General features: G+C 37.4%; 1 protein-coding gene across 2 annotated transcripts in view; it reads right to left on the reverse strand.

Moving 5' to 3' along the window:
* The window catches only part of SNRK (SNF related kinase), a 42,238-nt gene that overhangs the window by 16,423 nt on the left and 3,005 nt on the right, over window positions 1-22,810 (reverse strand). For both annotated transcript variants that reach the window (XM_056334755.1, XM_056334756.1), the window contains exons 2-3: window positions 14,456-14,554; window positions 12,441-13,124 (exon numbers count right to left, since the gene is read on the reverse strand). In XM_056334755.1, the coding sequence (XP_056190730.1) occupies window positions 12,441-13,029 (589 nt within the window). In that variant the 5' untranslated portion in view covers window positions 13,030-13,124; window positions 14,456-14,554. The remainder of the gene's footprint in view (window positions 1-12,440; window positions 13,125-14,455; window positions 14,555-22,810) is intronic.

A 22,810-nucleotide genomic window follows, 5' to 3' on the forward strand; every position in this document is an offset into this window, starting at 1 on the left:
AATCACTCAAACAACAGTTGTGTGCAATCCTGAACAAAATAACAGTAACAACAGTGTCTTGCCCTTACCAACCTACCACAGTTTCACAATGGCACTTTTTCCAAGGCACTCAGAATGCTGGGTGAAATAAAACCCAAAAAGAATAGGATTACTGGCAGATCTCAGTTTCCAGGACAACAAAAATCCCTGTCTGTTTTGCATTATAAAGTTTTTATTTTGCATGTTTTAAAGACGCTTATAGCTTGATGCAGGTAATACTACCAAAAAGGGAAAATCATCTCCTCTTTGTAAAAAAGATCCATAAACTTGAGGGTTAAAAAGTCTTGCTTATTTGTAAATATCTCTAAATTTAAATAGGTGACCTACGCTCGCAACATGCAAGTAAGTTTAAACGTGTTGGTTTGCTAGCCTTCAGTGTAATTCTAAATTAAAGGGTTAGAATCGGAAGTCTTCAAAGCAGATATTCCAAAATAATGAGTTAATACCTCGCATCACTTTGAAAGATTTAAAAGATCATCAGCTAGATGACTATATGGTATATGTAAGAAATGCTAATGTCTGTACCTGATGTATTAGTTTTAAACCATTCTATACCTGAAAAAAAACCCAACCACCCAAACCTTTATCTATCTGTGCTTCCCACTTTTCTCTTCTGGAGATCCATAGCTACAAATTTTTTCAGTCAAATTCAGAAAATATACCGAAAAAAGCCTTCAAAAAAATGAACATGCCTTCTCTTTAAAGATAGAATTTTTGTTCGCCCATTTAATGTAATAACCACGGTACGTTCCAGAGAACCATTGGTTTCCAGAACAGTGCCATCTGGCCGAGAGATGCAAGATCTTTAAGCATGGCTGGCTAGAGAAATTAGTAAAGGAGAATCAGAGATTTTCATTATAGCGCATATTTACCAAATTTTATTATTTCCCCAAACAATACAAAGCTACACACAGGAATGTTCTTTACCGTACTGCTTGTGCTCCCATAATCAGCCCTGCTCTATTCTTTCCCATTAATAAAGAGAAAACTCAACTGTCCTTTGGATCCCAAGGAGCTTAAGCAATGGAGAGGGCTGGTACCTGCTGCCCATTCATGCACTGTACCCTGCTACTGCCAATTTCTGCTCACATGCTACATGTAGAAAAACTGAAGTAACTCCTCTTGCTGGGGAGATCACCTCCACCAGCAGAGCAGACAATGGCACCTTGATCTTTCATTTCTAAATCCCAAAGTGTTCTTGCCCTATTACAAAACAGGGTTTCACTCAAACTGAGTGAAAGCCTCAGTCATCTGATTTGGTCAAAAGCATCATCCAGTTGTGAGCAGGTTAGAATGATGATGGATCAGCAAAGAAATAAGCCTGACATCTAACCAAAGCAAGGCTTCTAGAGAGAAGCAGCATCTCTTATTAGACCAGCTAATAACTGGGGAAAGGGGGAAGAAAAATAACTCAGTTCTAAGGTACAGGTTTTTTCTTTAGATCTCCATACCCTTGCAAAAACATACTTTTTTTTTTTTTTTAGTGAACACAGCCCTTATAGTATGTTCTTAATTTAATATACCTTATGGCAACACGGGAGAAATCTTGAGGCAGTTTCCTGCTTTCACACATCTCAAAAACTGTAGATACACATCCAAAAGCAAAGACGACAACATCTACTTACATTTGTACCCATTCACTGAATGGTACTGGTTCACTAAAGGGCTGCACAAGCACTGGCGTTCCAAAAAATGCAAAGGAGAGTGCAGAACTATATGGGCAGGATCTCAACGCAGAGTAAGACTGCTTTTTTGGGACCTGTTAAATATGCTGCACCATTTAAAAAAAAAACCCTCACCTTCAGCTCAATGCAAATATAGTTTGACATACAGTATACACAGTAAAGAACTCCGCAGACATCTACCTCTCCTCTACCTTCACACCCCTGGCACACCATTTTAAGAAAATCTATTAGCTATGGTGCTATGTTAATGCTAAAAATAATAATCACGTTTTAGGCAAAACTTTTACATATTGTAGTAAGTTTACTGCTTCAGCATCCAACCAGATAAATGAGAGGATTTTTTTTAAGCAAACCTCCTTGGCTTGGGCCAACAACTGAGCATACATTTTCAGCTATATTCCCTTATCACAGCTCAGAACTTAGGTGCCACTGCCAATTCTAGATTTGAGACTCTTAACTGAAGGAAAACAGGGAAAAGAAGGATTACCTTTAGAAGAGCAGATTTAAATAAGAATTTATTTTTCACAATTTCAAGGTTTTTTACTACTTATAGTAATTAGCAGTTGAAGGATTCATGGAAACTGCTTACATCTCCTGTCCTCCAAGGGTCACCTAATTCACTGTCTTCAGACAACTGGTAGACAAGCAGAATTTAGGCCTGACATGCTGCATGCATTTAACATGCTTATAGCCTGTAAAACTTCAAATGATTATGGTGAAGGAAAGCACCCTTGTATACTGCAGTGGCCAAAATCAAGGTTTCTTTCAAAAGCACAGTGAAGACCAAGATACAATTTAGCCTTTAAATCTGGTACTAGTAACTTGAAACTGCCACTGCTGTAACAAGAACAAAATAAGAGAGATTAGGACTTTTAAAAGCACTAGTAACTAGCCACTGTAGAGAGTATTTTATTGTTTTTAAAGCCACTAAATCATGTTGATCAGGAAAGGCCTGTTCAAGCAGGATCCCCAGAACCATGACAACCAGTGCCGTGTATATGCAACTTCCTTACATAACACGAAGTCACTGCCATGGAAACCAAACTGCGTCATCAGCCGTCTGCTACGTCTGTCTTAAACACAGGGCAGTCACATCTGTTACGGTCAAGTTCGTACGCTGCACGAGGGATATCCATATTCATCTGTTTCACCTCTGAGCTCGGCCTCACCATTTCGTTAGCCATCTATTGCTTTCTGAAGTTCCTGACTTACTCCCGAAATAAGCACTACAGATTTCAGAAAGTTAGTTTCTGTGACGGTGGGGATCCAAGATTTGCTCAAGTTTCTGCCATTCCTCAGAAGTTCAGACACTTGTCACACTTTATATGTGTTATGTGAATTTTTGATTGTAAGCAGCTAAAAATCACATTCATTTTGGAATAGACATATTCACACTTAACTACTGTAAATTGAGCCTGTCTATTGAAGTTGTTTATTTCAAAACTTGATGGGAAAAATTCTTTTTGCTCCTCAAATGTAGAGGTGCTTAATAGCTTACACAGTGTATATTGCTCAGTTGATACAATGGATCTTTCTACAGAAAGCCTGCTTCTTCAGAACTGATTTGTAGAATTGAGTCATTTTTGTCAGGTTTTATACGTTTCTCATTGCAATGTTTACTATAACAGCTCAACATTATAGTTATCTTCAACTCGAAGTCACTTAATAAGCAAACCAGAAAACATCAATTTTTATGGAGATGACAGAAATGCTTACACATTTATTTTGCCACTGCAGAGGTATCCATGGACTGTGGATAAATGAAGGATGGAAACGGACCCCAATTTCCAGCATGATGCGCAGTTACTCTAACCACTATCTTAAGACATTAAAGAGAATGTCATCACCACTGCTGCTACAACCTCTTCAGAGCAGGCATGTGAAAGAAAGGCTAATCCATAGAAACCTGTTTGAGTACAAGCCTTGAAAAGGACTCAATGTATCATCACTTCAGTATCAAGTTCTTCTATGAAGAGCTAAATAGGAATAATCCAATACAAAGATCATCAGCACCTCTGCCCTCTGGGCACATTCAGGGCTAGCCAGCCAATAGGCAGTATCTGAAGACCGCTGTTTTGAACTCTGACACAAAACCCCATCATGAGCTACTTTATTTGGACTGCAATTTAGAGGTGGAACCTTCACTGGGCTCAGGAGTAGGTACAGGTTGATAACTCCCAAGGGTAACGGTGGTAAGCATGCTTGTTACAAGTTGAAATTTAAGATCCTGTTCACAGCATAGGCTATGGAAAACAGAACGAACACTCAAATTTATGGCATAGCTTCACATAATTGTCTGAAGAACCAAAACACAGTGTAAAAGTAAAAATTCATATGACAAGTCAAACACTGCAGAAAATGATACTTCTATCAGAAAGTGATGAAAATTTACATACCACAGTGTAAAAGGATAAAGGCTGCTATCATACCACTGAATAGTTTGAATGGTGCCTGTTATATTGTTGATACACTTGTGCTTCAAAAGGAGAGTAAAAAGTATTTTCACCCCTGTGTCAGCTAAAAAGCTTAACTCAGTTGCATCTCATGCATAAGAAGTTAGTAGCACCATAGTATAGAATAACTGTGTTAATGATGTCAGCATTTCGATGTATCTCAAGTATTTTTCACTACCATGTGCACAGACAGACTGCTGGCAAATCTGGAAAATGCTCAAACAGTGCCAGTTGCAAAATCTGAGAAATATGGGGAAAGAGCAATGATTACTTTTTCATATATACTTGAATTTTCACTGATTGAACTATTCTTCCATTCTTTAACTTTTAATGAAAAAGGCTTTGAATAAACTTGTGTACTGGCCTCTTGTCCTGGTTTTGGCCAGGATAGTTAATTTTCTTCCTAGTAGCTGGTACAGTGCTGTGTTCTGGATTTCGTATGAGAATAATGTTGATAACACACCGATGTTTTAGTTGTTGCTAAGTAGGGCTTTCTCCAAGTTAAGGACTTTTCCAGTTTCCCATGCTCTGCCAGCAAACAGGTGCACAAGAAGCCAGGAGGGAGCACGGCCAGGACAGCTGACCCGAACTACCCGAAGGCGTATTCCATACCACGGAACATTGCATTCAGCATATAAACTGGTTGGGAGCTACCGATCACTGCTCGGGGACTGGCCGGGCATCAGTCAGCGGATGGTGAGCAACTGTATTGTGCATCACCTGGGTTTGGGTTTGTTCCCCACCTCCACATCCCCGGCCCATTTGCCCCCTCAGTTTTAATTTCTCTCTCTCTCTCCCCCTACCACCCTTTTCCTTACAATTGTTATTATTATTTTAATTATATTTTACCTTATTTCAATTATTAAATTGTTCTTATTTCAACCCGTAAGTTTTACCTTTTTCCAACTCTCCCTATCCCACGGGGTTGGTGGGAGTGGGGAAGGGGCATGCAAGTGAGCAGCTGCATGGTACTCAGTTGCCAGCTAGGGTTAAACCATGACACCTCTCCAGTTTTCAGCTATGCCACTGACTTAATTAACCTTTTTTTTTTTTTTTCAGTCTTTTTAAAATGGGATTTATTTTTCCCTTGCAGAAGACTGAGGATCATCTGCAACGAATGCTAACTTTTTCAAAATTAACAGGCATAACTGGGTTTTCTTCTTGTTTTAAAGCACTACAAATCCAATTAAAATTACTATTAGAACACATAGCAGACGAGAATTAGGAGAAATCTTTTCCGTCCCCCATCCCTCCTGAAAAGAGCATAAACAGCAAATGGCTTCTAGCAAATTAATTTAGTAATTAGCTTATCTGTCTGATGAAACAGTCTGTTCTATATGTTATTTTATTTGACTAAGACATGGTCATCGGTAACTCCTCTTATCTTTGAGCAAAAATAAGAATTGCTTCCAATCTGGCAACTAGTACTCATTTTTCCCTGAAGACAATAGCACAGGTTTTGCTGGTTGCATAAAACTATTAAAAACCAGACAAACAGTTGTTGTTTATGTTTTTAGTAACTACATCTCAAATTTCAGTAGTGATATTTTAACAAAAAACACCACCATTGAAAAGTACTCCTGAACACATGCCACTACCTTTAATTCAAAATAGCCTGGTTTACTCTGATACATCAATTCTGCATATAGAAATATATTCTATCTCCTTTGGTTTCTGTTGCTTAGCCACATTTCGGAAGTTACTGAATCTGTATCAAAACCAAAAGCAAGCCCAACATTTTCTGTGTGAATTCCAATAGTACTACTACAGAAAATCATTAGCCAGGCTGAAAAACAGTGTTAGTTAAATGTAGAAAGAAGGTTTTCTCTGTATAAAACATGTTCTTAAAATCATTGGACAAAAAGTCTATAAAGCACATACAGTTTATGTACATGTTTCACTGCAATGTTTTTGGTCTTTTTTGTATTTATATACTAAAGAATTTGCTCCTGGTATCTAAGATATCCTTCATATTTTCTGATCAACTATCTTTTCCTAAAGGTTTTAGCTGTACAGTATATAAGTTATACTTCATTTATAAAAATTAATATCTTAGTACAGCTTTACACATGAATGCAAAACTTGAGCATCTGGTTTGTAACTAAGCAGTACACCATTGATCTAGGTTCCACCACATCTGTGTTGCCAAATTTCAGCCATGGGCTGAACATGAATATCTAAGTACTTGTTTGCAAGATAACATGAAACGAAGCTTCCTGGCTGTGGAGATGTATTTATCATGATGAAATCTTGCTCCACAACAGCAGTTTGAAATACTATGAAAACAGTTCTCCCAGGAACACAGCAAAATGACCAAGTAACTATACTTAGTTACAGTGTAGCTGATATGACTACAACTGAAGACTATCTGGACAGCTTCTCCTCTGCAGTTCCACTTGGATAAGTTATTCTTTGCTTCACCCAGCAGTTTATAAAAAATGCATTAAATCTTGGGCATAAATTATACTTCATAAATATTAGCTGGTACAGATTATTGAGAAGTCATTAGGATCACCGACACATCCTTCATTACAGCCCTGCCACATAACTTCATTTCTGAATAAAAGGCTCCGATACCTGTAGCAGTTTGAGGCCCTACAAGTACTTTATTGTCAATAAAGTAATCAGATGGGGGGGGGGGGGCGCAAAATCAAAGAATAGCATACTACATAAAAACTGGATTCCCCTTTCATTAAAAAACACATTTTGCTACCTGCACCCACATTGCCACAGAACATAAATTCTTTAACATGCCATTAATATCCTCAGGACTGAAACTTTCTGGAAGTGAAGTGTTCTACAACCAATTTCTTATATTTGCTTCTTCTGGAAAATATAAAAAGTTCATTTCTGATGATTTTTCAAATCTGACTTTTTTTCAACGTTGTGAGAGACACAGCACAGCCATACACAAAGTACTCGCATCATTTCTTCGGTTTTGCTTCAAAAAGCATTTGAAGCTGAGAAGTAAAGCACACAATTCTTCTAAAAATGCACTGGCAACGATACTCGATTAATTTCAGTCACATGAGTTTCTCTTACATGGAAGGTGAAGATAAGTGAGCTAGGCTGAGTTGATCTAACCTAAACTTGCTAACACAAAAGAGGGGCAGGTCCAGCCACCCTCCCCCTGAACCCAAGCTGCGTGCTCCCTTCACAGCAGCTACACCGCTGAATGCTAAGGGAACAAACAGCTCTGCTAACCTGGCAGAAGTTATGCCTGCAGAAAAGTTAACAGTTTTCTGTCAAGTTAGCTGATCAGGTCATCAAACTGCCAGCCAGCCATGCAACAGTGCAGCACACGAGAAGGGGCAGCTCTGCACTAACGCAAGCAAAAAGGAAGGGGAAGATGTCTTATGCTGGAAGCAGCTAAGTGTTACGCTTTTTGCCTTCTGCTAAACCCTTATATCTCCAAGCTCATTTGACAATATAATTATATCTAAAGTGTTGCAACAGAACATTAAAAAGGGGATTTTCAGAACAAAACAATCAGTGAAAAGCTTTTGTAGGACTTCTTGCTTTTCATTTCTGTCAAATTTGGCTATAATCTTACTTTGAGTATACTGAAACTCCAAAATGCTGTCAGGTATGCTAAATGATTCAATATTATGTATTGTTTGCAAGTATCTTACCACTTGTTCTTTTAACTCGAGTCTGTCAAATCTTATATTCAGCTTTTTCATCATGTAAAAGGTTACTGTATATACCCACTGGCCACTGTGTTTACATTAGTGATTCAGTTTGTGAATAAAGTGCTATGCACATGCAGAAACACCAAATCTAGCTCCACACAGGCCATATAGGGTTGGTCACCTGGTCATCACTTAGCTATGCTCAAGCACCTGGTAAACGTGGCTGAAGCTTTGAACAACCACACTTCAGCAACAGTGTATGCAAGTAAGAAGCCCTTGCAAATGCTTGAATGCAAACCCAAATAGAAAACAAAAGAATTTGAGATCATTCCAACAGAGATGAAGTGGGTCTAAAAGCAGTATCATGATCTCAGGAAAGCGAAAGCTATGTATGGGCAAATTCCGTTTCCTTTAATAATCAAAAATTTATGACTGGATATTGAATACATACATTCATTATTATCTTACATTATTAGCATAGGATATCCAGGTCTGAGTTCTGCAAGAAAGCCAGCATCTAACTACTAAAGCAATGGATGTTATCCAAGTGGTTGGCCTCTGCAACTTCCAAGGCGGCAGCAAGTTGGGTTTGAACTACAAATTGCCCATTGAATAGCACTGAGCTACAGTAACCATAATATTCTTGTTAGGCATGTGCTAAATAACTGTGACAACGCTAAATTAACTGTGTGTTAATTGTGTATTACAGTACCGTTCTACAGGCCTGTGCTCAACTGTGCTATATAGACAATCCCAGTCTTACAATCTGAATTTGCCCATTATTCATCCCCAGAGGGATGAATTTCCTCTGCGAATATTTCCATGCATCTATGAAATCACATACAGAATACCCGACTACAGTAACAAAAGCCTATCAGAAGTGTCAATGTCCTCCAGAATTACTGTAGCCTACACAGCACTTAATACTTTGTAGCTATCCGAAGCAGTTAAAACAGAACTTGTTTTCCTCTGAAAAAATCAACTAATCTGAAAAACTGTAATTCAACTTTATCACCTAGGAAAGAGGTGATTTCTATTTATTTAACGATCCAATCTCTGTTGATGCTGGTATAGCAAAAGGAAAAGTACGACCAGAAGCATGCTTTATTCTTTCTCATCTGTAGTTATCCACTTTTGAATACTGCCAGAGTTCACTGGATTACACCACTGCTCTAGACAGAACTCTATCTAAAATATGTCCACTTGATTTATGAAATGAACTTTCTGTGCAACAACAGTACTCTCACTTTCCTCCAACTAGAACAAGTTTTAATTAAGTGTGAAAAAAACCTGGGAAACTGCAAGCAACAGAACTTCCCATTATCTAACTCAGCTTTTTGAAAAGCCCTGGGAACATATGATCATTGCTTAATATTCCTCTTGCATCATTTTAACAACAGCCTTAAACACAAAAGGAAATGAGAGACTTAATTTAACTAGTCTCTTTTCAAGTGCGAAAACTTTTAAGTAGCATCACAAAGGGGAGATTAATCCCTAAACTAGCTGAAAGTTTCATAAAGCAAGATTTTCCATTATATTTATTAAGCATACAACTTATTAAAAGACTTGCCCCAAATATTTCAGCCCTTTGTAGCAAGAAAATTTAAAGTCTTTTTCCTTTACATGCTCATTCTAATGTTATTCGTAAGACATCAGAAAAACCATGTCTGTGGCAAAGGTCTTTGGAAAAAAATGCAAAACACATCATATACCTTGGTCAATTTGTCTCCCAAACACTTTTATGAATATAACAATAATTCTGGATAAGTGAAAATGGGTGTGTGGGGGGTTACATATTATGACAAATGGAAGATATGCTCACAAAGGGGCAGGACCACGTAGTTGCACTGGAGAAAGCATGACCTCCTTTCTCCTAAGCAACTAGCTTTTAGGTTGATTCAGCTATAATGTAATTTCATCCTAACTGGCAAAATCTCTTTGCCATTGTCAGTCAGAGTTATTGCAATATTAATAGCCCTATTCAGCCAACAGCTGAATGAGTTCACAGCACTTCATCACTATTTCAGGTTATATATATACACCTTGCACATTACTAGCATGAAAATGTAACTGATATAATTTCTCCTCTTTTGAAAATGTCCACTTTGAATTTATACATACTTCCAGCCCACAAGTATGACCTCATCTTAGCGTGAAAGTTTGTCTCTAAAGGTTAAGAAAGGTTTGCACAAGCTGATTTCTCAGTTGCATAATTACCTGGTTAATGATAAATTTCCTAAACTTATATTCTTCTCACATTTTACATTTAAGACTCCATTTGGGGGAAGGAGGGCTTTAAAGCAGCACTCTTTTTTTTTCTTTTTTTTCCCCCCCACAATCTTTGCATTTAAAATACACAGATAAGTCATATATAGAAGCTTTACATAGTGTTATCTTACCTTTTTACCCACAGTTAGAAAAGGAAAATCAAGACTCTTCCAGGTCATTATTGGCAACTCGTAGTAAACTGATATTTTTATTCTGTAGCTACTGTACTGACAGAGATTTTGTAATGCATTACAAAGTGTTGAAAACTGTGCCACTGAAGAACTTAGAATACAAGCACTGCAATCTAGCATTTAGGACAGAATTTCTAGTATCCAGTAACTGAGACAGTATACTGGGAAATAAGTAAGCAAAACCTAACCACTGATGTGTATTTAAATATTCTCAGAAATACAACTAGCATCCTTAAACATTAGCTAGATGAAATTATTTTTTCTAGTTTTTCTGCTGTTCACCTCAATCCACTTTATATTTGCTAGATGCCCTCTATGAATCCGTTCAACCATTTCGTTCTAGTACTATTCAGAAGTTCACCTACCTGTTTACAAAGTCCTCTAAGAAACATTTTATGTCACGCCACCATTCTTACATTTATCATTAAGAGGCCCAAAGTGCGCTTTTTAAACTATGCTCCTAATGCACTCCCTTCCCCCAATCATTAATACCCATACACCTTCTTTCTCCCAAGCATCTTCAGTTAGGCAGCAATATCAAAACTTTGGGTTTTGCTCATCCTCCAAAATTTGACTGCTATTCCATTTTTCAAGAAACAATTCACATAAGGCACTGTATAGAATATTTAACAAATGCACTTTTCCATCTAGTTTCAGAGGCCGGTGCAATCAGTTATACTCATGCTCCAGGAAATTCTCAAAATAATAAAAAAAAGCCACCACAGAACACAGAACTCTGGAATTAGGATGTCTAGTTTGCCACTAATAAGACTAGAGCAACTCACCTAAAAAAGTCTCTAAATAATTTTGTCAAGCATCACCGTAGCATCAACGTGGATTTGCAAAACCACAAACAGCACAGACATCTAAAATTCCTAGCTCTAGCAGACTTGAGAAAGTACTTTCAAGTACAGAAAGCCCATAGTAAAATATCTATTCAAACTCAGAAGCCATGAATTAACATTCAAATGTTTAAGCAAAGACCGTAAGATCTACAAGCCAAAAGTATTTGTATTAAAAATAATGCAGAAATTTTAGTTCAACAGTGTGAGGGAATACCTTGTCAGCATACAAAATTAGCTGGTTGTTTACCTTAGGAAAATTAACAATAAATTGGACTTGCCAGTCTTACTTTAAACCATCACTACAGCCACTACTATAACCATAGCAACACACACACAGAGCGACAGAGTCCTAGTGGGTGTTAGGACAGTAAAAGCATTAGATACTGGGCACACAAGAACAAAAGGCACGTTGACTACAATAAGCTAATTTTGAAGCATCATTTGGAATTATACGTACCTAAATTTGTGGGAGAAGTGAGTTCTACCTCAACTAACAGATACAAGCAGTCTGTATGAGGACATTAATCAGTAACTCTATCAATGTTTACAGCTATTTAAAAAAAAAAACGTAAAACACACACCTCTAAGTTACTTCCAACATCTATGTAGTAGACTTAAAGACAGTAACAGAATTATCAGTAGTAGTCTGTCTAGCACACTCCTTTCCAGTCAGAAACATGCAGACTAATTTACACATTACTATTTTCTCTTACCTTTTGAGCAACTGGGAACTAAGCCCCCACTTTCAGTTCTCAGACAAGAAAAGGGCAGAGAAGGGTTAGAGGGAGTTAAAGCCTTCCTTAATTCCCTGTCTCCTCCTTCCACAGCCAAGCTAGTATTTACTAAAAACTGATTCCTACCACCTTGCCATAGAACATGTAAGCAGCCTGGGCTCACAACGTCATTCTTATATGGCTAAACTGAGCAAATAAAATCACTGGATGGTTGGACTTTTTTGCAGGGAGAGAGGGAGGGAGTGGCGATGGCAAAAATACATTAAAACCAGGCACTTCTCTGAAAAGAAGATGCATCCTCTAACAAAGTAAATACAAACATACACATTGCATTCACATTACTATTAATAGAAAAGTTTACGAAGTATACAATTGCGTCATTTCATACGAAAAGAAATTTTAAGCATTTTTGAGAATGTTTTAGTACCTCCTTCAAACACAGCTGCTCCAACATTAACTCACCCAGGTTATAATATTATTTCTTGCCAATTAGCTAGCTTCCATATATGGCATTATCTTGAAAGTGAAAACAGAGTGGCACAATATCACTGTACTGAAATTCAGATTACTGGTTGAATTCAAAGAGGACATACCCACTGCTGGTGCATCATATTCATCCCCAAGTAAAATTTCAGGAGCAGAATATGCAAGAGATCCACAGCTTGTGGTGAGCTTCTTTCCAGGCTGAAATTTGTTGCTGAAGCCAAAATCTGTCAATTTCACAAGTCCTTGTTTTTCAAAGAAGACCACATTCTCTGGCTTTAAGTCTCTGTGAACTACATGCAGTTTATGGCAGTAGGATATAGCATGTACTATTTGAGCAAAATATTTTTTTGCCAGATCCTCATTCAGACCTTCTTCATGTTTCATGATGTAATCAAACATATCTCCTCCATCACCAAGCTCTAAGATAAGATAAAGCTTAGTCTGGGTGTCAATCACTTCATACAGCCGTACTATATTGGGATGCTGCACTAATTTCATGCATCTGACTTCTTGAAAAAGATGTCCAGTGGCTAGAGTGTCCAGTTTGGTCTTGTCAATTACTTTCACTGCTACTTTTTCACCTGTAAAGACATGCCGAGCAAGTTTGACCACAGCAAAATGGCCTCTGCCCAAAGTTTTATCCAAGTCATACAATCCAGCAATTTTTCCATCATATCCTCGTTTGAAGCCTGCCATTCTGTTTCAGAAGTAAGCTCTTTGGAAACGTGATCTTTTCATATAAGAGTATCATCTGATGCAAATAAATAGTCCATTGTCACTGCCAAGCATATCTAAAAATAAAAAGACAAGATTATTTATTTGTATAAAAATAGGCAAAATTATCCTGTAGATCTCCTAAAGTTACATTGGCACATTATTACAGATAACTTATTAAATTCTTCAGGGCTTTTTGCCAAGGGTTTGATAAGCTATGCTGTGGTAACCAACACATTTCTGAAATCACATCATCAGTACACTTGAAGAAAGTGAATTTCAACAGTACAATCATGAAAATTTCTCTGAAATTCAGCGGCCTTCATATTCTTGAGTTAGAAACGTTGCAAGTAACACTTGAAGAAACCAGTGTTATAAGGATAGTTAAAACTGGCAAAGCTGAAATCTATACCTCTTCCGGCTACATCAGAAATCATCTGGGTAGCACAGAGTACTGACAAGAAGAACATGCTTGATTTATCTTCTTTTTAGCATATTCCTTCATGTTGCACCATGAAACTGCACAAATACAAAGTTCTGATGGCACGACTTTGGACTTTTACCTTCTTCCTTTTAACAGCTTCCTGTTCAGCAAAGCTTAGGCTGACATACAAGACTTAATTTTGTTACTCTAGTTTGAGCATTATCAATCAATACTGTAATTACAACAAATGAACAAAGCTTTACAGGCTGAAATGACACATATGGGTTGGATGTACTCCGTGCTAAATAAAGTGTCCTGTTAAATATTTTGACTGGAGTTATAAAAACTGGTGATAAAAAGTTTGCATGTAGGTTGCGTATGTCAGTCCTGGGAATGAGTCATGAGAAGGGGAAGAGTAGGAAGGAAGGGGACAGAACTCAAGAGTTCAGCTTATTTGTACTGTACTGCTGCTTACCAGTTAATTTGGCATTTAAGAACCAACTTACAAAACATCCATATTCAAACCTGTTTTTGAAGGTCTTATGTCCCATTGCCATTTTTTTCCACACACAAAACCTCCCAAGAACTTTTCCTGCATTTTTAACTTCGATTGAGGTTTAAATAAAACTCTGTAGCTCTCAAAAAGCTAACCATTTCTCCCACTTTGAGTGCAAAGTAGCTAGAAATATGAAAATTAGATGGCTTATTGCCAACTCAACAAAATACAGAAACCAGAGCTCTATAGAATGTATTTTCGCAGTTTCAAAACTGAACTTCAAAAAGAAAATCTTTGAAAAGGAAGCTGGCAAACAAACAGCCCCTCACATTTCAACCTGAGAATAACTAACGTAAGCATTAGATTAAAAACACTGCCTGCTAAACAAGTTATTTCACAGGCAGTGAAACTAATGAACCTGGTTTCATATGGATTAAATCACAAGGTTGGGGGTCCTATGAGGATTCTCTGATGTTTAACAAGCTCACCTTACTGATTCTCTCAGCTGTAGCCATGGTACAATCTCTTCTCCATCCAGCTGTCTACTTCAACAAAGTCCGTGGGAATTCAGTTTAAGACCTCCACCCCTGTAAAATTTGAATGAAATCAATCAACCTTTGAAACCTCATAACTTAAGCAACAGGGTAATTAACAATCATATAAACACTGGGGTTTGGGTTTGTTTTTCTTCAAAGATAATAATCAAGCTTTGAAAAACTTCACTGGTTTTTGTGTTACTGTACCCTTTCATTCTGCTACTAAGCACTACGCTTCAGATGCTCTTCCAAAACTCACTCCACCTCACTAGACTATGCCATAGCATCAAAACCAGGGTTGGCATATCTGCTTCCCGACATATCCCATACTGCTCTTACAAAGTCTCCCCTGCCACTCCCAATTAACCATATAATACCACCCCATCCTTACTCCAGAAAGTACAAAACCGGATTAAAGCATGCTATGTTAAACCAAACGCCCATGTCAAACTCTCCCCTACCCAGTAAGTACCCATTAGAGGATGCATAGGGAAAAACACAGTACAACAGCAAACATAATAAATAATGAAACTCTCCTTATCTTTAAGAGATTCAAAACCTTCTTTACATCAGAGGGCAGTGGCTTTGTGTGTAATAACACTTGGATTCCACCCCTCCCTGCGAAACTGGGCAGGTGCTTTATTAAAGCATGTGAATTTTTAGTTTCAAGGACATACTGCAGCAAGAAGTTTAATAGCTTAACTACATACTGTGAGAAGAACCACTTCCTCTTGTTTGTTTTTCATCTCCTGATAATTTGTGCATCTTCTCATTCACTGTCTGTTCCAAAACGAACTATCATACTCTGTTTATCTTGCCTCAAGCAACTCGGTTTTAGCTTCCTCCCTTCAGTTCAATCTTATTCCAGTCCTAGTCACTCCTTTTACAAAGGTTATTCCACAGGCTTTACCATTCTCACATTTCTCTACACATCTTCTGGTTTGTTCTATACTCCTTCCTTAGGCCAATTTGGTTTTGGTGGGAGTGTTTTTGCTACTAATGAGCACTGACATAATGTTATCATATAATGCTTTATTAAAGTTGTATAACGTTCCATCATACTGACCTAACCCCCCAAATGCAGGCTAATGAAAAAAAGTCCATACACACACATAAACCGCCTAACCTTAACCTGTACAAAGCAACAGGGGGAATATTGATCAGCTGTGCCCCATATCGTTGTGCGACTACTATCTCAATCTTAAAAGGACTGCAAGCATTTAAAAAAAAAAACAAGCCACACAAACATGCTTTGTCGGGCAGCTGTCTCCACAGCACCCTAATCAGACTCTTCATTGCTTCTAGACCAAAGAAATAAAAGAAAAAGAAAAAAAATTAACTTTCTTGAACTGCCACTAGGACATCACCTGTCCTTACAAATCTGTTTTACTCGCAATGCATCCTATAGTCAATACATTTTGCTAAACTACTTAATAGTTTTAGAACACTTAAATTAAAAAAAACCCACAACATAAAAGTTGTATCAAAAAACAGCCAGCCAATCCCTATGCAGCTGAAGTTACTAACAGAACAAAATCCAGTGCTCAAATTTATAACAGAACATTTCTTTCTTGAATGTTAAGTCAAACCTCAATATTTATATCTTTGTTCGCACGAATTCATCACATCCTACAAATCTGGCCCAGATCATGGAACACCTTTACTCTGAGGGGGCATGGCTTTAAAAGAGATTTTATATTAAGTCTTTGGTGCAAAAACAACACCTGCAGACAGAGCTTTCTTAGTGCATGACAAAACCAGTTCTGTTACTGAAAGAGGTAAGGAAGATGGAGGTGAAAAAGCCTCAGACAACTTTGACTTAGCTTTTCTTTCTTAAATTCAAGAAGGTTCCATCCCTGGCAGAGCAAAAGGGAGAGAGAGCAAACCAGCCAGATGTAAAAATGTAACATCTGAATTTAAGTAACCATAACACTCAGCAGTAAAAGATTTATACTAACTATTCTGTTCACTTGGCACGTTGTCAACCATCTTTGTACAAACTCAGTAAGTGATTTATCTCTAAATGACAGAATACACATAAACATCAATTTGTCAACAGAATTCCAGCAAAAATCAGTTACGCTTAAGCCTTGGAGAAATACATCAGACAGTAATCAATAGGATAAAAGCTTACAGAAATGGAAGATAAACTATGCTTAATAATTTTGCAGCACTATTAGCGGAAATAAAACTAATGCAGATTTATTAATAGTTTAACATGAAGTCTCCATAATAACAGACCAACAAACCTTCAATTCTGTTTTAAAATAGAACTTCAAAAATTAAGCTCCCACAGCTAAACACAAGGATCTTAGATGCACACATGGCTTTAAGTGAACACACCAATATTAAGAATCGTTCAGTAGTAGGAAATGGATGCAAAACTGTCATAGTGTATATAGATACAAGCTTTGATTATAATTTAAATGTGCTACCTGAAGGCTCACAATTGCTATATCAATACTTTTCACAATAGCTTCTTTTCTAGAGCAAGAAAGCAGAACTTTGAAAGCACAAGAATCAACTAAGTGCAGTTTCACAAGGTACCAGCAGCTTTCAAGCTGAAGCTTCGTTGTGACCCTTTTTCTTGCAACTGTCTCCTTAGTCACCTCAGTAAAACTTTTGCGGCTAACTAAAAATGGAACCACCTCAAACATCCAGATTTAACTATCTACTACCATTACACTCCAAAACAGGGTTAGTTTTAACAACAGATCATTTCATTGATCCAGTTTACAATGTGACATCTTGAACATTTTTACCAAACAAGAAGAGGTGCAAACTGCAGCACACAACAATCTAAATTTCAACCAGCCGTACTTTGCCAGCAAGCCAAGCTACAGCCTAAGGAAAAACAGTTAAGGGACTGTTACATCACAGAAAATATTTCCCTGTCTTTTCATTCACATTACCTCAAGTCCTTTTGTAAGTTCAGTTTTCAGCATTACAGAGTTTGGGTCTTCTAGCTGGCAAGCTTACTAACCGTCAGTAGCATTTAATCCATGTGGCTAGGTACAGTTTTAAAACTGCAGTTTTCCCCTATACTAGAATTCAGCTACGCCCCCAATACTCATTTTATGCAATGTAGACATTTACCAGTAAATAGATTCAGAACAGATCCTTCCTTCCATAGAAGCTTGTATGTCCTATCCCACAACAGACTGCAAACAGCCTCTGTAATGGAGATCTGCAGAAGCTGTTTTGTAATATTGCATGCATCCTGTTAAGAAGCTTAGCAACAGTACTGTGATTCAACCATCTCTAAAAGATGGATGAATAGATCTCTAACAGATATGTTTAGAAAAACAGCATGTTTCAGAGACAATAATTTTTAAGCAATTAATCCTGTCCAGAAAGTTTCATTAGATTATACACTGCTTATAAGACCAGCCTAGTTCATCTTACCTTGCTATGTAGATTAACTTCTTTAGAAAATGAAGATTCAAGGTCCCGTTTCAACAAAACATTGTACTACTATCAACGCAAAAACTTCCCTGCATTACCAGGCTAACAGACATGAAAGCTGAAGTAATCTTCGCTGGGACTTGTCTGTCCACAGAGAGCTAACCATTCCTGTCCCCCCTGACGATAAACGGAGATTCAGTCAACACAGGTAAGAGTCTGTGATAAAACAAATTGCACCCTAAAGCAGATAGCTAAATACATCCAATGAATCATTGCTTAAAAGTACACATTTTCATTTTCTGTAACAGGAGTTTAGGATGACTAGTTCAGCAGATGCACACATTGCACACAACCACAAGACAGATTAAGTAAGTTTCACCCTGTTTCTCCTTTTGCTCTCTCATCTCAGATAAATAATTGGTATAGATGCTGTTATTTATTTACTACATAATTATATGTTGACAGTAAGACTTATTTTGCTAGTCTTCCTAGAAACTGTAAAACAAGATTTGACATAAACTGATCAGAGATCCAGAAGAATTTTTTTTATTCTAAAAACAATTTGTACAAATCATTAGAATCTGAGAGCAGACTGAAGGAAACAACTCAGCATACAAACTGCGCAAGTATAATTTTTCAACATTTTTTCCAGTATTTCCTGTAATTTATCTGCCACCCTACTGTAAGATACCTTCACAGCCTAACCTGCAAGCCTTTAAAAACAGTCAATCTTTGTTACTGTATGAGCCACTACTTACATGGGATGATGTTACACCTTCACCAGTGTACCAATCTGCTTTTCCCCAAGTGGGTTTTCTGTCAGCTTTCCTTTTATATAAGGGAAAGCCAACATGCCAGAAACAGGTACAAAATGTTGCAAGAGTGAAGCCTGAAGAACATACACATTTAATGCATACCACATGCTCTGAAAACTACTCATGATGCAATTCTTTCAGAGTATATGAAACTTTTTAAGCTTCATACTACCCAATACTCCTTGAATATTCGAGACTCAATAGGGGACTTGGGATCTTAAGTACCTGTATTCTCCTTTTGTTTCCGCACATGGGTGTCACAGTCCAGCAAAGCCCCTCCTCTACAGCCAAAGACTTTGCAGATGCAGCATTTGGGGGAGGCAGGGGTGGACAGAAGACAATGTACAGGGGCAGCAGTGTTACAACTCAGGCCTTACATACACAATGCTATCTAATGCGTTATTTTCCACATTACATCATGGCACTACAGCATCTTCCCCCTCACTGAGGACAAATCCCATAAACTCTCCTGCTCCTGGTGAATTCCACAATAAAACACTACAGTAGATTTTTGAAGGTGTACATGCACTTCTTTTATTTTCCTATCATCTCACACAGCATCAGCATCCACCTCGTACAGCATTACCAAAACGTCACAATGTATCAGAAAGTCTCTCTACCATTCAGCATGGCTAAGCCTAAAATTATGAAGACAAAAAGTTATCAAGTAGCTCTATGTTCCAAACAAAAAGAATTAATCTGAAAAATTTAATATTATCCCTTGGTTTTAAATAGTCTTCAGAATTTTGCTCTGAAAAAAAACAAGAACTGCCAATTGCTGATACAATTTTGCCATTAAATATAAGAGAAGCCTGTAGTGAAATGTTAGTGTTTCATTAGTTTAGAATGTATTGCAGGCATCAGAGCTACTGGTGCCTAGCCTTAACTCCTCTTAGAATCCAGAAATAAAACCAAAATGCTAACAAGAATGCTTCAACTCTAAGGTCCACTCTTCAGTGAACAGCCAGCAGCAGAAATATTTGGCAGGCCAATAAATTTAATGAAACATTGCTCCTGGACCTATAAACAAAAAAGTTGGGGGGTGGGGTGTAGTATTTTAGTTTTGAGACGAAATTAAAGTTACTAATGTTATTTTGTAACAGAAAATTATGAGAACCTGCATGACCTGAGATCTAAGAGCGAGACTTTGAAGCAGCTCTGATGTATAAGAAAAATTGAACTTATCCTGAATTGCACATTATATTTGTTATCTCAATTAAAGAATACTTTTATTTATTAGACAAGAAATTCCCAAACTTTTAGACTTATGGATTGCTGTCCACCATCTTATTTTCTAAAGATTAGTACAGTCACATCAGGCATGGAAAGTTTTAAGCTTTCCTCTTCCACATGGTTTTGCAAAGCTCTGGTGAGTGGTTTGCAGAATGCTAGCAAAGAGCAGACGAAAACTTAGGAACTGTGTTGTAGAAACCCCACTAGACAGTTGATAGCTTTGCAAGAATCATCTTCAATACAGACAAGTGAAAAAAAGTCACTGGATCTGAACTGGTCCTTCAAGGCCCCTCACTTTAAAAGTCAAGTTTCCTTTTTCTTTCACTAAAAGCAGGTGAATGAGGGGAGAAAAATACAGACAGCAAAGTAGGTAGATATTGCAAAGCAACAGCAAGATAGTAGCAGTAATGGCAAGATTGTGATTACAGACTACACACCAAAGCTATTAAGAGGACAGATGTGCCAAACTACGCTCCACTGACAAACCCATCATTAGTAGTCACTGGCATTGATTCCAACTGCCTCTAGTTGTGAAATGTGCTAAAAGCCCAAGATACTTTCATAACCATGCTAATAATCACTGCAGTTCACAAGGCACTTTCCATTCTAAGAGGAGGCATACACAAGACAAACATGATCTGCATCTGAGAACTCCACTTAAAGCCCTCCTACCAGCCACAGCTCCAAAAGCAATTAATTTCACATTGTCTCCATTTTCCTCTTGTGCCTACTCCCAAAGTCCAGTATCTAGCTAAACAAATTAAAAAAAAGTAATACAAGCAGACAACATCACCCCCCTGTTCACATACCAGATGCTTCAGCAATACACCACTTAAGATCTAAAGTTGTTCTTATAGTATTACCACAGATTAAGAGAAGAACAAATATCCCAAATGGCCACGCCCCTTAAATTATCTTCTTGCACAGTAGTACACAATAACATGTTTTAAAAAGGACTTGCTCCAAATTTTGTGATTTCTGCCAGTATTTTCTTTTTGTACCTGCAAATCAGTTAGAAAACTTTGTTCAGACCCCGTGATGCCTTTAAATAATAAAAAAATTAGTTTAAATTTAAATGATCGCATTTTGCAGTTTCCACCGAAAGAAAAAATTCTCCTCAGCTACAGGAAATTAGCACGGGTGTTTCAGTTATACACATTCATAAACCTAACCAGTCAAGATCTGATACCAAAGAAGTCTGCAGATTACAGAAACCAACAAGCTTTACAGTCAATTGACTTATAAGCAACAGAGATAATGGTAGCTGGACTGCCTCGCCCAAACTTACACTTTTCCAAGCTTGATAAGCAGTATCCAAGTAGCTGCCTGAAGGCTTTAATATTCCAAATCTCATCACATTGTCCCTTTTTGTGTGTGTGTCCGTCCCCAAGTAACTAGGAACATGAAACTGATGAAGAAATACTTTGCATATCAGACAGAAGTCATATCATTGTGATTCATGACAGTATCGCTATCTTTTAGATGGGATACTACATCTTTATTTCCAGAACACCTACTGCAGGAACTCTGCAGAAAACAGACAAGTCTGACTTTATTCCACCAGTCTGGACTCCTTTAGAGGAAGCACTTCACCTACTCCATGTTCATGAATTCTCAGAATTGTTTCACCTTTTTAAAAAAATCTACTTATTAACATCACCCCATAATTTTCTCATGCCAGACCACATAGCGAAGACCCCTAACAGGAGCATTCCATGATTAATCAATAAACACTTCAGTGTGGCTTAACATTTCAGAAAGTTACCACTGTTGTGATACCTAACACGACCTTTGCCGTGTAAATTCAGAATGAAACATAATTTTTATTCTGTATCAAGGGAGCATCAAACACTAGCTCAAATGTGAGTATTCAGTTGCAAATATGTGTACATACTCTTAGTACCTATTACAAACTATAATAATCTCTATCAAATGTCTTAAGAACTATCCCTGAACTTAGATATCACATCGCTTCACCCATTTAGCAATACATGTGGTAACATAAAACTTAAGTAACTGAATTGACTTACATTGCCTCTGACATACTGACATTTTCTATTTAGGAAGCCTTAAGAAACAGACTAACCCCAACCTATAGTAACTCAGTTTCAATACTTTATCCTCATTTATAGAATCCTAAATTAGTTAGGAACTGGCAGACACTTGAAATTCACCACACTTCAACATGAACTAAAATTATAAAAGTCTAGACTACCATCTTATCTCTCAAATAAAGTTGATTTAAGTCCAGTCAGTAATCAGATAGAAGACTGTTGCAGAAGTCACAGAACAGTATATGAAGAGGGAAAAATCAGTCTGTCAAACTCAGTGCAACACTCATGTCCCAACACTGTGGTAGAAGACCACTGTGCAGCTGAGAGATCAGCTTCTCAGAAAGTGAACATGCTCTGTTTTGTATTTCACAAGTGTAAAAACTACACAGCCCTTTTTCCTCATTAAGTTCTTAACATTGGTGACTTAATCAACTTAGGTGTACTAGAACTCTGCTAGGGTAAGCTATCCCAGAATTGTAAGTGTATATACAGTTTTTCAAATCCTCCTAAGCTCTTACATAACACTGTTATGTGTATTAAAACAATAGCTACTTTACATTATTACAGAAGCTGTAGCTTTCCAGTTAAGTGCTTGAAAGCAGTGTGACAAGGAAGATGTGCAGAACCCCACAGGTTACTAGAGTTAAGAGCTTATGCAATTTAATGGTACTATATTCATCATATACTGCAGTTCAGCCCTATATACAAAACGAACCATGTTTCGCTGGTTTCTTATTTTAAGACATAATTAAAACCCACTATTAAGTAGGAATGTACATAAGTTCATCAAGAAGTTTTAT

This window comes from Falco biarmicus, chromosome 4 (assembly GCF_023638135.1).
Source record: "Falco biarmicus isolate bFalBia1 chromosome 4, bFalBia1.pri, whole genome shotgun sequence".
Taxonomy (NCBI): Eukaryota; Metazoa; Chordata; class Aves; order Falconiformes; family Falconidae; genus Falco; species Falco biarmicus.